This window comes from Engystomops pustulosus, chromosome 3 (genome assembly GCF_040894005.1).
Source record: "Engystomops pustulosus chromosome 3, aEngPut4.maternal, whole genome shotgun sequence".
Lineage (NCBI taxonomy): Eukaryota > Metazoa > Chordata > Amphibia > Anura > Leptodactylidae > Engystomops > Engystomops pustulosus.
The window spans coordinates 40284168-40301907 of NC_092413.1; the positions used below are offsets into that span (position 1 = coordinate 40284168).

Consider the following 17740-nt stretch of genomic DNA (forward strand, 5'->3'; position numbering starts at 1 on the left):
TTGTAGAGGCATGTCTAAAAATCACTAGATCTTGCCCATGTGTACACTACCCAAAACTAGCCCACTATTGTGACTTTGTGTGGGCCAGTGTCAATTAACCAAGTGTTTTATTAAAGGGCATTTGGAGATGCAATGCACACATACAATGAGTACAGCACATAAATGGTGGTCTCTCAGGACCCTCCATATAGAATGAGAATAGAAAATAAAACAGGAAGGGGTGTATAATTATACAATATGCATATTAGGTTCACTACTATAGACTGATTGTCTCCACAGAAAAGAACTTGTAGAATCATCATACAGTGTGGCACATGCCCTTGTAACAATAAACAAATTGGAAACCGCACAAAGCACCCAACCACGCAGCTGCACTGCAGACCTCTCTGGATCATGGTGCAGTGACCACATGGTATATCACCTCACCATGACTGAGTTTGGCAGCCGTGCTGCAATGTATAGGACATGTCCTATACTTTGGCAGATTTGCGGTGAGACTACTAGTCTGCCCATGAAGGGAGGAGGGGTGATGAGGGCTCCACCTAAACCCAACCCATGCCAGCCTGGGATCTGGGCCCAGCAAGCACACGGCCATGTGAATGAGCTCTATTCACCACACACCTACCTGTTAGCTCATGCTTGCATGAGGGAGGAAGAGCTAGCGGAGTCCAGATACTGATAACACCAGGGGCTCCAACATCCCCTTGACTCGATACAGTTTGCCGGCATGAAGCCATCCATACTACATGATCATATGCAGTCCATGGACAATGGCCAGCATGTTGCCCCAGCTCCACAGATGGCACACTGTACAGAGCACAGAAGTCATGCGTTATATCAAAATATAAAGCACAGGCTACTCGGAGGCCGGGCAGCATTGTTGGCACTGCATTAGCTGTTATACAGCAGTCAGTTGGGCCGAGCCGATATAGGACTGCATGCGATAGTAACATAACATTACTGGTCCAACTCACACTTAATTGTAAAAGTAGATTGGTATTAAAAAGACTATGGCAATGGTGGCAAACCAAAACTTTCTGCAGTCCCAGGAAGAGATGCTGAGAGCCTAAAGGGACACTCCATTGTCTGTTTGGAACTGCAGGAAAAGTGCTGAGAGACCCTGCAGAGAAGCTACAATGATAGTCTGAATTTTCCCTCCTTCTTTCAACTGTATTGATGGGCTCAGGGGTCGATACGATTGAAAGATGTGGAAGAACAGGTAACAGTAAGTTACTGCTTCAAATGCCATGTTGGCACTTCAAGGTAAATAAGTGGATTTTGGTTGTAGTTTGGGCACTCTGTCTCCACAAGGTTTGCCATCACTGGACTATGGTAACCTGTCGTGACAATGTGTGTGATACATGGCGGAGATAGTAGTTTTGATCTGAAGAACAAGTTTGTCAAAATGCAAACATTGGATAATGGACTAGTGAAGGATCTATTGATGTATCTGTCAAACTCATGAAATTCTGTTATCGAGCAATGGCCGGGATCTTGCAGTGAAAAATGTCCTTAAAGGACACCTGTCATCAGGTCTCTGCCACTACTCCTGTCACTACTACCTGTTGGAGCAGCTCACAAGGATCCCATCCCAGCCTTTATCTAGTCATTTCATACATTAATTATTGTAAAATCATCATTTCTTTATTATGTAAATGAGACTGGTCACATGGTCAGAGGCAGTGATGTTACCCCTCCCCTCTCCTCCCCCTGCTCATGTCTGTGTGTAATTCATAGTAAAGCATAGTTAGTGCATCTGCTGACATGCTGCATCCTCCTAATACATATGTGTGATACACATCAGCTACACAAGTACCTGACATGTTCTGCTATAACATGGCTGCATCCTGGAGCTGTTGTATCTCTCCTCTACACACACAGGCTGCAGGGGACGTGGCCACCAGCAAGCACATGTAGCAGCCATCACAGCGTTACAGGCTGTCAGTCAAGCATTGGGGGTGTGACTGTGCCTCCCACTCATGAATACAGTGGACAGCTTGAATATGCTAATGCTTCATTGGACATTTCACAGGTCATTTGCATACAGCTTTAGGACCTCATTGCTTAGGTTTACAGGCATGTAGAGGGACAATGAAGAGATAGAGGCAATGCTCTCTAATGGCAGTTTAGGAAAATATATTTAGATTAGAGGGGTTATTTTGCATGACGGGTTCTCTTTAAGTTGGAAGTGTTCGTCAAGCCATCCCATATCAGGTGCTCTACATGTTCATCTCTCGTGGCTTTGACATTGACAGGAAGCAACACAGTTTATTGATTCAATACAAATTTTACAAAGGGGCGTTGTTCAGCTGTCTGTCTCCTAAGTTCCTGCGATTATGGCAAGGAGGTATGGAGTCAGGCTTAATTAATGACCTATTCTTAGACACAAGACAAGTTTATTTTCTCAGGTAGCCATTTTTAGGCCCGCTGTACACAACATAGAATATAGGGCATGGACTAGCCTCAACAACCACAGTACAGCACACAATACGACCCCAGCAACCAAATACTGCATTCAGAGACCCCTGAGCAGACAGAAAAGAAAACTAAATTCCTTTCCTGGCTTCTTTTCTCATTGCAGCCTTTTCTCTTCCCCCATGTGCTGCTCTGTGTCCTGCATTGGTTGTATGTGCCAGCAGTAGTACAGCTGACAAGTACTTACCACTCCCATACAACCAGCGTGAGGAATGAGGACCCAGGCGCAGTGAGGATTTAAGAGCTGAACTTTCCGCTACTCGACCGGCTGCATCAGTTATGGAAGCATACTTGTACATACTCTTCTACTTATTTAAAGGAAACCTACCACTTGTAGTGGCAGGTTTCCGATGGCAATATCGGGCACCAGCTCAGGGTGAGCTGGTGCCGGAGCTTATTTTTGTTAGTGTTTTAAACCGCGGTATCGCGGTTTAAAACACTTTTTAAACTTTATAGCCGGCGCAGGGAGGTACGCGCTCGGCGCTTACCATGCGCGCGGCTCTCCTTCACTTCCTATGTAGCCGCACGCACGGTAAGCGCCGAGTGCGTACCTCCCTGCGCCGGCTATAAAGTTTAAAAAGTGTTTTAAACCGCGATACCGTGGTTTAAAACACTAACAAAGATAAGCTCCGGCACCAGCTGGTGCCCGGTATTTCCATCAGAAACCTGCCACTACAAGTGGTAGGTTTCCTTTAAATGGGATGCATGTGCTGCACTTTTTGTACATGCTCAGTAATGACACTCCCATTACAGATCAGAAGAAAAAGGCACTGGTAAGTTCATCTTTGAACTCCAAGTGAGCTCCTACCGGCTCCACACCATATAACTGCACTCTTAGTGTGCAGGTAGTCTATATACCTTTATAGGACCAACAATCACTGTGGACTTTATTGGTGTCTGGTAGAAGATGCATCCATTTATCCAGCCCAGGGGGGAACATCTTGTTCCAATAGATAAGGTATGATGTTCTAAAATCTCCAGCCCATTGCACTGCATCCACATATGACATTATGGGGTCGTGTGCATTCCAAAAATAAACCTCCTGAGCAGAGATACATGAGACTTCATGTCTGGTCTGCATGAAAATGTAAAATCTTTCCCAATGTACGTAAATAAGGATTAAAAAAAAAATTAATGTCTGACAAAACCCATTGAATACAATGTGTTAGATTGCAACGCAAGTTCTATACATCAAGAACTCGTACGTGAAAGGGGCCTATTTTGTAAATAATTATGTGTCTTTAGAAAATCAGTGTCCTTGGAAAACAGTTGCCTGGAACAGAGACACGTGTGGGGGAGCACTGCAGTTGTTGAAAAGTGTCAGACAATTAACTCTTGACCCAAGACAGGAATTCCTGAGTCTCTAAAGAAACAGGTGCATAATCCTCAGAGGACACACAAATATCCTCATAGCTGCTCAGGTAGTGGCTGATGACATCTAAGACGGCTTCCGTACTTCAACTCACAGGGGTCATTTAACAAACTTTTAAAACTTTTTTTTTTTGCTCTTTTTTTTACTTTTTAGCATAATTGTTCCAAAATGTGTGCCTTTTATACAATTTTTTTGTGACAGTAATCCAGATGTGGACATCTGAAAAAGTGGCAGATTTCTCTTCACGAATCGTTCTAACTAGTTCCAGTATCCTAGATTCCATGCTGCGCACTTGGAACCGGGCAAATAATTCCAAATGAGGTAATATTGACAAATCAAATCAAATTTTCTCTTGGGCTCTGCTTTATTCTTTGGTTTGGTATGACCCCGGGGATACAACATTTATAAAGCTTATTTAGTAGATTTAAAATATATATATATTTCTTAATTTTGCCATATTCTGACGCTTATAACTTTTTCATATTACATGGAACAGACTTTTTTTGTGGGAAGAGCTGAATGTCAGGATCGGAGGTAGTGGATCCTCTGACGACCACGGACGATGACACAAGCCAACACCTGGGACCGGAGTCTAAGTGGCACCTGATCTTCACCAAAGCCCGCCGCAAAGCAGAATGGTCTTGCTTCGCCATACTACCACCAGGTTGTTCCACAGGTGTTACTTGTCCGCGGTGGCAGCCAAGGTCGAGGTACAGGAACGGCAGGCAATCTCATAGGCGGGGACAGGCAGGAGGTCAGGAAGGGCAGCACGGTATCAGAGTCGGGGACGTAGAAATAGGTCAGGGCAGGCAGTGTGGGAATGTAGTCAGGAATGGAACCGGGGTTACAACGGGAAATCACTAGAATAGCGCAGGGCATCAGACAAAGCTTTCTCTAAGGCACAAGGCCCAAAGATACGGCGGGGAATGCTGGGAGACGCCGGCACCAATTAGTGGTATCTGACCCTTTATATCCTCAAGTGCCTGTGCGCGCACCCAAAGAAGCGGGGACGCGGACAGGTAAAGTATTGCGGGGAGCCGGTAACCGCGGGGCAGCAGCCATGACCCTGATATTTTCATTCTTACCATTTTGAGGACAGCACAATCGTTTCATCACTTTTCATTAAATTTTTTATTAATAGCAAAATGTTCAAAAACTATCGATTTAGACATTTATAGATTTGATAGATCTGGACTTTTTGGATGCGGCGAAACATAACTTGTTACTTATTTTTTTGTTTATTAATGATATCAGTTCTAAGGAAAAGGGGGTGATTTGAACTTGAATTTTTTTTAACAGTAATTTTTTTAGCCTCCCTAGGGTACTTGAACCCTAGGGGTGCGTCCACACATTCAGTTTTTCAGATGCAGTTTGTGATGTCCAACCCAGGAGTGGAGTGAAAATATAGGAGGAGCAGCACTTCTTAATGATAAGTTCTCACCCATTATGATCCACACCTGCTTTTGGCTTCAAAAATTGCATCTCTAAATGCCTGTCTTCAAACAATCGAAACAAAGAATGAGATGTGCATGCACCACTGCATTTTAAATGCCACCAGCAGGTTTTCCTGCATTTCTATAGCTAAAACTATTGATCAATGCTAGCACCAATCAAGGATGTTAGTGTTGGGGGTTTGCTGCAATTTGCAGCAAACACCCTAACTGTATGGAGTGGGCTCAGCCAGTGAATCCTCTCCATACTTCGGGCGTACATCGGTAAAGGAACCTGTCATGAGAATTTAGACCCTCAAACTACCACAGTGTCAGGATGACGGGTGAGTGGTCCTGTTGGGGTTTTACGAGTATGGGCAAACACTCACCCCCACCGGTAAGGCCCCTTCCACACTAGCGTTTTTCACGCGTGAGTTCTGCGTGTGCTTTTGACGCGCAGAACTTGCATTGCACTCTGTCCCATTGTTTCCAATGGGCCTTTCCTCATTTGCGTTGTTTTTCACGCGCGTGCTTGCGTTTGTTTTGACGCGCGTTTTTCCCGCCCCATTCAAGTCTATGGAGACGCATCAAAAACGCATTGCACTCGCAAGCATTGCAATGCGTTTTAAATGGATGGGTTGCTAGGTGACATGAATAATTCCCCTGCTCGAGGTCGAGCATTTAATTAAAAAAACACAGTGAAGAACAGTGAAGAATAGAATAAAAACAGTGAACAGTGTTCTTTACACACATATATATTGTTCTTCACATGCTATTTTGTTTGCACCGTTCCACGCGTATCATCTGCAATCTATTCTTCACTGTGTTCTTTACTGTGTTTTTCACTTAAATGATCCTGTGTTCACTGTGTTCACTGTTTTTATTCTATTCTTCACTGTTCTTCACATCTGCTAACTTGTCGGGAGATAATATACGCGCGGAACAGTGAACAAAAGATTGCAGCTGTTTGCATACATCTGCTAACTTATCAGAAGACATTCTTTTTCAATTAAATAAAACATTTTATTCCCGAACCATGGTCCCTTTGAAAAATGCTCGAGTCTCCCATTGACTTAAAAAACGTTCGTGAAAACCGCACCGAAAACGCAAAAAAACGCGAACAACACGCAGCCAAAAACGTCAGTTTTTCACGCATTGCACCCTGACGTAAAATGCAACGCTAGTGTGGAAGGGGCCTTACACTACTGATCGGTGCTGGCACCGATTTGGGTGTTACCCTTTAAATGCTGGTGGAAAATTTTCTGTAGGACCGTGGCTCCCCGATGACATCACGGGAAGCGATGGTCCTACAGAAAATTTGGCACCCGGATTAAAAGGGTAACACCCAAGATCGCTGGTGTTCCCAGCATGGATTAACCTGAATCTGCAATGTTAGATATGGACCCGAACATTACGGGTTTGGGTACTCTCTTTTCTGGTCAGGATCATGATGGTGTTTATTTACTAAGGGTTCGTGGCTGCACCGTAGTCAGATTTTCCGACATTTTCGGGGATTGCACGGCTGTGACAGGTATTTAGCAGGGGATTGTGTCGCACGCAATTGGATTTTGGCTTTCATGCGACAAAAATCGGGGGGCCTAAATGTGTAGCTGTATGCAGCCATAGGTTGGCCCAACCTGTGACGTCTAAAGCAAACAGTGGGATGTGGACTAGCTTGGATTTGGGACAATCATAAAGACAATTGCATAAGGATCAGGACTTGTTGCCTGGACCCATGGCAAATACCTCTTGGACTAATACCAGGGTAGGTGGCAGCTGTTCCAGGGAGAATGGGGGTTGGTGAGGGTTCAGGTGGAGAATCTTCAAACAGCAGGTGGCAATGCCATAGGTAAGGACAGCCAGGAAACTGACAAAGGAAACAGGCCAGAAGTCTGGGGAGGTCAAACCATGGTCATCAACAAAGCAGAATCGTAGTCAAAGGACAATGGTGGGAACAGACCATCACAATTACAACCAATGGCAGCTTGATTTTAGGATTCCACACTGTATGGCCATGCCCTAACTTGCTAATCATAAGATTACCTGTGCGATATAATTAAAGATCTTTGTCTTACCACTTAAACAAGTTTTGTTACATGCCAGGAGGAAAGTCCTAGTTACCAATTATAAGAGACAATGGTAGAAGCCAATGTGTTATTTACTTGTGTCCCTTATTTCAAGGCAGTAGCAAAAAGCCGGACACAATGATTAGGATGAAGAATAAGTGTTCATTCACATAAGCAGTCTGAAGGGTTAAAGACTCAGGGCACAATTGTGCTAGGTAAAAAAAAAACTAACAAAAAAAAAATCAGTAAACCCGTATTTTATTTAGTTAGGGTTTAAATAGCAAACAAAATATATATTTTTTTGTGTCTGTAACTCCTAAGGAAACACTTTTTACATACCCGTAGATTCCATTATTGTGTTCTTTTACTATGTGACGTTGCATCTACCCACTGGTGAAATAAAAAACACTGCTTTTTCACGGAGTGCTGCTTCCTTGTTTTTTTTGTGTTACATCCCTGATTTTTTTTTTATGGAATATCCTACAATTATTCCTAACATAATCTGTGGAAGAGATGTGAGCAGGCCTTAAGCCTCATTGATTTTCCAGGTCCCTCATTTTTTTATTGCTATTAAAAAAGAGCTAGGGCTATGTGCAAGTTTAAAAATTAGATGGATGCACCAGCCGTGATGCGAGTTGAGCCTCTTGCCTTATAATAATAATAATCCTTTATTTATATGGCACACACAGATTAAGTAGCACTACACACAGCATGCCAAATCAGTCCATGTCCCCATGGGGCTCAAAATCTTATAATCCTACCAGTATGTTTTGGAGTGTGGGAGGAAACCGGAGAACCCGGAGGAAACCCACGCAAACACAGAGAGAACATACAAAATCTTCGCAGATGTTGACCCAAGGACTTGAACCCTTAGGCAGCACCCAATGAATTAAAATTGGGGGATGCATCAGGTGTGCAGTGACCTACTACGCAGCAAGTCCTGACTCTTAAAATTAGTGGGGCAGATTTATCAAGACCTAGAATGCTTTTATTTGCCCATGGCAAGCGATTAGAGCTCCCTTTTAAAATATTCATCAGCACTGGTAAAATGAAAGCTGAGCTGTTATTGGTTGCCATGGGCAACTAAGAACATTCTAACTCTTAGACAGCTTGATAACTCTTCCCCAGTGTCTTCATGCCTGAAATCAGCACGGGTGTGAGACAATGCAAGGAGAACCCAATTACTAAAAAAATATCCCAATATATTACTATTAGATGGGGTAAAGGGGGTGATGTTTTAGCTTACCTCTGCAGATAATTTAGGTTCACTCCTGGATAAGGGACACCAACCTGACCAGCTTCTATGAGATAGTAAGTTACAGACTGGACCTGTGTATTTGGGTAAGAAATTGGTTCAGTGATAGAAAACAAAGGGTCATTAATGGCACATTAACAGATTGGGTTGAAGTTAACAGTGGAGTGTCACAGTGGTCAGTATTGCGGCCACTTATTTATAATATTTTATTAATGACCTCATAGATGGTTTACACAGTAGAGTTTATTACTGTAAATATGCAGAGGTAATTGTGGAAGCTGGAAGATTGTGCAGAGAATAGTTGATGAGGTTTAATGTAGATAAATGTAAGGTTATGCACTCGGCCCATGGAAACAAAAAGTATAATTATGTTCTAAACAGTAAATTACTTGGTAAAACTGGAGCTGAAAAGGACTTGGGGGGTATTGGTGGATGGTAAACTTAATTTTAGCGACCAGAGCCTGGCGGCTGCTGCTAAAGCACATAGAATTATGGGATGTATCAAGAGAGGAATAGATTCTCATGATAAAGACATAGTTTTACCCTTATACAAATCCCTGGTCAGACCACACATGGAATATTGTGTACAGTTTTGGTCACCAGTGTATAAAAAGGACATAGTAGAGCTGGAACGGGTGCAGAGGAGAGCAACCAGGATTATTAGGGGAATCAGGGGACTAGAATACAATGACAGATTACTAAATTTGGGATTATTCAATTTACAAAAAAGACGACTGAGGGGAGACCTCATTACAATGTACAAATACCTGAACTGACAGTACAAGGAACTCTCCAAAGATCTTTTTATACCTAGGCCTGTGACCAGGACAAGGGGGCATCCTCAGCGCCTAGAGGAGAGGCGATTCTACCATCACCATAGACAAAGGTTCTTTACTGTAAGAGCAGTGGGACTATGGAACTCTCTGCCGCAGGAGGTTGTTATGGCGGACTCTATGTACAAGAGTGGCCTGATATTGAGAATAAAAATATAAATGTATGGAATGAATACATTTAAAGGAAATCTACCATTTGCTTTTATGCATTATGAACCAAACATACCTTGAGAATGCTGTAACTACACTGATGCACAGACATTAATCGCTTAGCCAAGTGGTTTTGCTGGAAAAAACAATTAAAAAATTCAGGACCATGGGAAAGCAGGGAGCCTAAATAAACACATTACTCACGGAACTTCCTGAACTGTCCAGATAGGACTAATCAACCTGAGGTGGGTGACTCATATACAGCAGCTAGGAGATGGTGCAGCTATTGATTACTTCTGCCTCTCAGGGACAACACAGTGATGACATTTTCTCGGCTTATGCTGGGCAGGACAAGGCTGGAGCAGTGCATAATTAGGGTGAGAAGAAGTGCTGAACCAGTCACAGGAACGACAGAGCCTCATTATCATAATGTTATAATAGTTTTTTTTAGCAAATCCACTTGGCTCAGGGATTAAAGAAGATATGTTTGTGCATCAGTGTAGCTACAGCTTTCTCAAGGTATGTTTGCTTCATAATGTATAAAAACAAATGCTAGATTTCCTTGAAAGGCTTCTGTACAGCGGTCATGTGGGGGTAAAAGGAGCTTTCCAGTGCATAGTTCAGCTCCCGCCTCCTTGACTTTATGAAAGGGAGAATAAAAGAGGATTTTGGAAAAGAACAAGAAAAGAAGGAATTGTAAACAATTTATAAGAAGAATATGGTAGAACCTGGGATCTGTGGTGCTGAGGCCCAGTGACAGGTTCCATTTAAAAGCCATTTTAGCTAAAAACAACAGAGAACAACAAGTAGTCAGGCACAGATTTGGGGGCAGATTTATTATGACAATTTTCATATAACAAGCCAATCTCTGACACTTTTTATGGTTTTCTGTGAACGCCCTTTCCCGTAGAATTTACTGTAGTCTCCACAGGAAAACTGGTGGGGACTATAGTTAAAATCTCCTGGAGAAGATCCCTTCCTGATCTACTAAAAGGCAAACCCTCATAGTAGATTAGTAGATCCAGGAAGCTGTGCACTGGTGTGGGGGAATTTTAAGAGCGGCTTGCAAAATGTTAGTTTTAATTCTTATTGTGCGCTGCTAGGGTACAGGCTAAGTGCATTAATCAGATAGTCTGGTTTAAGAAATCCAAGCTATATCTGCAAATGTTGTGGATTATCCACAGTTTTTCCAATCAAAATTTCCAAGCAGCAAAACCGCAGCATAATATAGTAGCATTGTAGTGTAGCATTTCATTATTCCTGAGCTCTGATATACATCTGACATCACTATGTGTATTATTCCTGTGACATCACTGATTGTATAATTCCTGTACTGTGACATCACTGTGTGAAATATCCCTTTACTGTGAAATTACTATGTGTATTATCTATATACTGTGACATCACTAATTGTATAATCCCTGTATTGTGATATACACTCACCGGCCACTTTATTAGGTACACCATGCTAGTATCGGGTTGGACCCCCTTTTGCCTTCAGAACTGCCTCAATTCTTCGTGGCATAGATTCAACAAGGTGCTGGAAGCATTCCTCAGAGATTTTGGTCCATATTGACATGATGGCATCACACAGTTGCCGCAGATTTGTCGGCTGCACATCCATGATGCGAATCTCCCGTTCCACCACATCCCAAAGATGCTCTATTGGATTGAGATCTGGTGACTGTGGAGGCCATTTGAGTCCAGTGAACTCATTGTCATGTTCAAGAAACCAGTGTGAGATGATTCCAGCTTTATGACATGGCGCATTATCCTGCTGAAAGTAGCCATCAGATGTTGGGTACATTGTGGTCATAAAAGGATGGACATGGTCAGCAACAATACTCAGGTAGGCTGTGGCATTGCAACGATGCTCAATTGGTACCAAGGGGCCCAAAGAGTGCCAAGAAAATATTCCCCACACCATGACACCACCACCACCAGCCTGAACCGTTGATACAAGGCAGGATGGATCCATGCTTTCATGTTGTTGACGCCAAATTCTGACCCTACTATCCGAATGTTGCAGCAGAAATCGAGACTCATCAGACCAGACAACGTTTTTCCAATCTTCTACTGTCCAATTTCCATGAGCTTGTGCAAATTGTAGCCTCAGTTTCCTGTTCTTAGCTGAAAGGAGTGGCACCCGGTGTGGTCTTCTGCTGCTGTAACCCATCTGCCTCAAAGTTTGACGTACTGTGCGTTCAGAGATGCTCTTCTGCCTACCATGGTTGTAACGGGTGGCGATTTGAGTCACTGTTGCCTTTCTATTAGCTCGAACCAGTCTGCCCATTCTCCTCTGACCTCTGGCATCAACAAGGCATTTCCACCCACAGAACTGCCGCTCATTGGATGTTTTTTCTTTTTCGGACCATTCTCTGTAAACCCTAGAGATGGTTGTGCGTGAAAATCCCAGTAGATCAGCAGTTTCTGAAATACTCAGACCAGCCCTTCTGGCACCAACAACCATGCCACGTTCAAAGGCAATCAAATCAAGGCACTGAGTAGCCACCATGTGATTGGCTGATTAGAAATTAAGTGTTAACGAGCAGTTAGACAGGTGTACCTAATAAAGTGGCCGGTGAGTGTAACTGTGTGCTTTATCCCTGTACTGAAACATTATTCTGTATTATCCCTGTACAGTGACATCACTGTCAATAATAATCGGGTTGTGCAAATTCAGATGCAACAGGTTTATTCAAATGCCGAAAAAAAAATTGGGTTCGGGACCCGGGCTTTGGCCCTTAATTTGACCTGAACAAGGACCCCTATTGAAGTCAATGGGGACCCAAATTTTAACACTCATAAGTGGCTGTAAAATGGGGCTAGTAAGTAGTACTTAAGTACTTAACATAATATAAAACAAATAAAAAAAGAGAACATTTATGGAAAAATGAATTAAAAACAAAGTGCGCTCTGGTGTTCAGATCTAATTATTTACAAAGAGGGTTAAAGAAGCAATGGGACAAGCAGACACCCTTATTCCAGTTAACCCCTTAACCCCACAGCCCTTTTTCGTTTTTATACAGCATTATAATTTGTAGCTGCATCAAAATCTGTAAGGTGCTGTAGCAATTATTGGTATTTGAGAAGCCGTTGCCTATCTGACTGACCCTATGAACCGCAGCAAAGTCTTCCTAGCCCTGTCTCATATAATTGCGTCTGGACATGTGACCCTGCGCTTGTACTGCAAAGTCACATGTCCCACCTGGCCTTGCCCACAGAGGATATGCCTGCGGCTGCTAATGGGATGCAGGCTGCTTGATTGGCTGCTCAGTGGTGAATCAACCAGTTTGGCGCTTTTTCCCTTAACCCATTCCCAAAGCAAAAATTGCGACGTCTTTTCAGGCAGTTTCCCACGTGCCATTTTGGTTGTGTCTTTAAGAGCATCCAAAACGTAAGTGGGAGGGGAAACACATATGCGTTTTGGCCAAACCCCCTCTCCGAATTTTGTGTATTATCTCTGTACTATGATATTTCTGTGTATGCTATCCCTATACTATGACATCACTGTGTGTATTATCCCTATACTATGACATCACTGTGTGTATTATCCCTGTACTGTGACATCACTGTGTGTATTATCCCTGTACTGTGACATCACTGTGTATTATCCCTGTACTGTGAAATCACTGTGTATATTATCCCTGTACTGTGACATCACTGTGTGTATTCTCCCTATACTATGACATCACTGTGTTAATTATCCCTGTACTGTGGCATCACTGTGTGTATTCTCCCTATACTATGACATCACTGTGTTTATTACCCTTGTACTATGACATCACTGTGTGCATTATCCCTGTACTGTGAAATCACTGTGTATTACCCTTGTACTATGACATCACTGTGTGTATTATCCTTATACTATGACATCACTGTGTGTATTCTCCCTATACTATGACATCACTGTGTTTATTACACTTGTACTATGACATCACTGTGTGCATTATCCCTGTACTGTGAAATCACTGTGTATTACCCTTGTACTATGACATCACTGTGTGTATTATCCTTATACTATGACATCACTGTGTGTATTCTCCCTATACTATGACATCACTGTGTGTATTACCCTTGTACTATGACATCACTGTGTGTATTATCCCTGTAAGGTGACATCACTCTGTGTATTATCCCTGTACTGTGGCATCACTATGTGTATTACCCTTGTGCTATGACATCACTGTGTGTATTATCCTTATACTATGACATCACTGTGTGTATTATCCTTATACTATGACATCACTGTATGCATTATCTCTGTACTATGATATTGCTGTGTATGTTATCCCTGTACTGTGATATCACTGTGTGTATTATCCCTGTACTGTGACATCACTGTATGCATTATCTCTGTACTGTGACATCATTATCCTTGTACTGTGTATAATTTCTGTACTGTGACATCACTGGGTATGAGTTCTCCCCTGGCTGTGCCCTCCAGTGGTTGCTGAGCTGGAGGCCATTCATTCTGTATGTGGAGCGGGAGAGAGCAGCTCCCAGCATGCATTGCCCGCCACCTGTCACTCCTCAGAGCTGCACAGTCACAGCCGCCAGCTCCGGCCTCGAGCCGCCGCTTAGCCCCGCCCCACTGTCAGCGCGGTCATGTGACCTGACAGCTCGGCTACTGGGAGGGATCACGAAACCGAAGCGCCGAATCACTTCCGGAAACAGCCGAGCCGAGCTGAGCATCCCCAACCAAAATGGCGGCGGCTGTGGTGATGATGGTTCCGTGAGGCAGTGAGTGACTCCGCTTGTCGCCGCCTCGGTCACAATTGGGGAAAATTAACTCGTTGTTCGCCGTGTCATTACGCCCCCTCTCCCCGCATCTTCGTTGTAGGCGGCATCCAGTCCCAGCGCGGTCCTCTCTCCTGCTCGTCCCCGGGCCTTGCAGTCACCAGCGGCGCCGCATACACCGGCTGACGGGGCCGCGGGCGGCACGACATCCATGCTCGGGACGCGGCTCCTTCATGAACGATGTGTGAGATCTGCGCAGACCTGGTGGAGGTGTTGAATGAGAGTAAGTGACTCCGGGGGAGGACGGGGCTGCAGCCCAGGCCTGTGCTCGTCATGGCCGGCAGCCGTCATCTCATGTCACCCTGGGCCTACTAGCCGCGGGCCTCGGGCTGTCAGTGTCATAGTGATCCGGTACACGGGAACATGGATGTCTATGGAGGAGACTCACAGGAGGGGGGCCGAGACATCCCTGTACCGGGGAATGGTCACATTGTACAGTGGCCTGCAGGTAGCATGTTATAGAGCAGGAGGAGCCCAGAATAATGTAGTGTCCTATCTGAAGGCAGCATGTTATAGAGCAGGAGGAGCCCAGAATAATGTAGTGTCCTATCTGAAGGCAGAATGTTATAGAGCAGGAGGAGCCCAGAATAATGTAGTGTCCTATCTGCAGGCAGCATGTTATAGAGCAGGAGGAGCCCAGAATAATGTAGTGTCCTATCTGCAGGTAGCATGTTATAGAGCAGGAGGAGCCCAGAATAATGTAGTGTCCTATCTGAAGGCAGAATGTTATAGAGCAGGAGGTGCCCGGAATAATGTAGTGTCCTATCTGCAGGCAGCATGTTATAGAGCAGGAGGTGCCCGGAATAATGTAGTGTCCTATCTGCAGGCAGCATGTTATAGAGCAGGAGGTGCCCAGAATAACGTTGTGTCCTATCTGCAGGCAGCATGTTATAGAGCAGGAGGAGCCCAGAATAATGTAGTGTCCTATCTGCAGGCAGCATGTTATAGAGCAGGAGGTGCCCAGAATAACGTAGTGTCCTATCTGCAGGCAGCATGTTATAGAGCAGGAGGAGCCCAGAATAATGTAGTGTCCTATCTGCAGGCAGCATGTTATAGAGCAGGAGGAGCCCAGAATAACATACATAGTGTCCTTTGTGCAGGCAGCATGTTATAGAGCAGGAGGAGCCCAGAATAATGAAGTGTCCTATCTGCAGGCAGCATGTTATAGAGCAGGAGGAGCCCAGAATAACATACATAGTGTCCTTTGTGCAGGCAGCATGTTATAGAGCAGGAGGAGCTCAGAATAATGTACACAGTGTCTTAGCTGCAGGCAGCATGTTGTAGAGCAGGAGGAGCAGATTGTACACAGTGTCCTAGCTGCAGGCAGCATTTTATAGAACAGGATGAGCTGAGTAGATTGTGCATAGTGTCCTATCCACAGGCAATGTGTTATAGAGCAGGAGGAACGGAGCTGATACTATGCAGTGTCCTATTTGCAGTCAGCATGTTGTAAAGCAGGAGGAGCTGAACCGATTTACTATAATGTCTTTGCATGCAGCATATTGTGACAGAAAAGGCACTGAGGATATTCTATTTGGTGTCATGTGTGTAGGGTGCATGTTATAGAGCAGGGTGAACTGAGCAGATTTCTAGCTATGTTGGGAAAGTTAGTAAATCTTGTTATTTATTGATGTAGATATCAGTTTTCTGGGAGTCTAGTGGCCTCTCCTACTTGGTCATTGGCATCATTCTCTGTATGAAGGGAGACCGCCCACTGGACTCCTTAGCCAAGAATGACCAGAGATCTAAATGACACGTTATACCGAATCACATAAAATCTAACTTGTTTGTAGAGATGAAGGGTTAAAATGAATATGGATGTTGTGGGCCCTCATTGTGGAGGAGAGTTTTGTCCCCATACTTTGTCGTACAGTAGCTGGTAGTACTCTCAGATCTGAGCTGCACTATCACTTGTAGTTATTGTGATGATGTACTAGGGCAGTGTTGTGCTGCTGTGGGGTCCCCAGTCACCCTGAGAAGAGGCAGCTGCTAGATCTGCCCCGTGTGTCGCCTCTCCTCGGCCCTGGCGCACAGCTGGGTTTGGTCCCAGAAATCCGATCCGTTTGCTGTTTTTATGTCCTGGACTTACAGTATCACAATGATCTATACTCATCTATGACGCTAGTAGTCACCGCCTCACCACGTCTCCATGCAGGACGGTAGTGCCATGGGGATTCCTAATATCACGGAGAACTGGGGATTGGAGTCTTGCTGCCTGCATAGTGGAAAAATGAAAGCTGAGCTCTGATTGGTCACCATGGGCACATGTATCATAGGTTTTTGGCTGCCACTTTTTCAAGTTTCCTGAAGTTTGCCTACTTAATCATTGCAGTGTATCTGTTTTCCCCTTTGTGATACATGTGATGAGTTGCCCGTTTAGTCTCACTTTTGAGACTTAGGACTTAAAGAGAACCCGTCATGCAAAATAACCCCCCTAAACTAAATATATTTTCATAAACTGCCATTAGAGAGCATCGCCTCTATCCCTTCATTGTCCCTCTACATGCCTGTAAACCTAAGCAATGAGGTCCTAAAGCTGTATGCAAATGACCTGTGAAATGTCCAATGAAGCATTAGCATATTCAAGCTGTCCACTCTATTCATGAGTGGGAGGCACAGCCACACCCCCAGTGCATGACTGGCAGCCTGTATAATGATGTGAGGCTGTATAATGATGTGCTTCCTGGTGCTGGTGGCCACGCCCCCTGCAGCCTGTGTGTGCATGTGTGTGTGTATAGGAGAGATACAACAGCTCCAGGCAGCCATGTTACAGCAGAACATGTCAGATTCATGTGTAGCTGATGTCTGTGTCTCTCGCCTGTATATTAGGAGGATGCAGCATGTCAGCAGATGCAGCACACACACTAGCAATGCTTTACTATACATTACACACAGACATGAGCAGGGGGAGGAGAGGGGAGGGGGGACAGGGGTGACATCACTGCCTCTGACCATGTGACCAGCCTCATTTACATGATAAAGAATAGATGATTTTACAATGAATAATGTATGAAATAACTAGATAAAGGCTGGGATGGGATTTTTGTGAGCTGCTCCAACAGGTAGAGGTGACAGGACTAGTGGCAGAGACCTGATGACAGGTGTCCTTTAAGTCCCAAAAAGTAGTTCCCAAAAGTAAAAAAAAATAATACATGAACTAACCACAGTCAGGTGAGCCGGACTCTATACCATACTTTTCTATTGTGTCTCATTACCAAAAGTAAGTCTAGGTCTAGCATGCTCTATTTTGCGACTTATTAGGTGCAAGAATGGGACAAGCCCAAAACTTATAAAAGTTAAACATCTGGGCTACAAAGATATAAATGTGGCGCCCTGCATTACACCCTGGAGGCAGCTAA

General features: G+C 44.1%; 1 protein-coding gene across 3 annotated transcripts in view; it reads left to right on the forward strand.

The window, feature by feature from the left end:
• The first annotated feature begins 14165 nt into the window (after positions 1-14165).
• USP34 (ubiquitin specific peptidase 34) overlaps positions 14166-17740 on the forward strand; it is a 96584-nt gene continuing 93009 nt past the window's right edge. For 2 of the 3 annotated variants that reach the window (XM_072140565.1, XM_072140567.1), the window contains exon 1: positions 14166-14604. In XM_072140565.1, coding sequence (XP_071996666.1) covers positions 14562-14604 — 43 coding nt within the window. In that variant the 5' untranslated portion in view covers positions 14166-14561. The remainder of the gene's footprint in view (positions 14605-17740) is intronic. The other variant, XM_072140566.1, reaches the window with a different exon arrangement.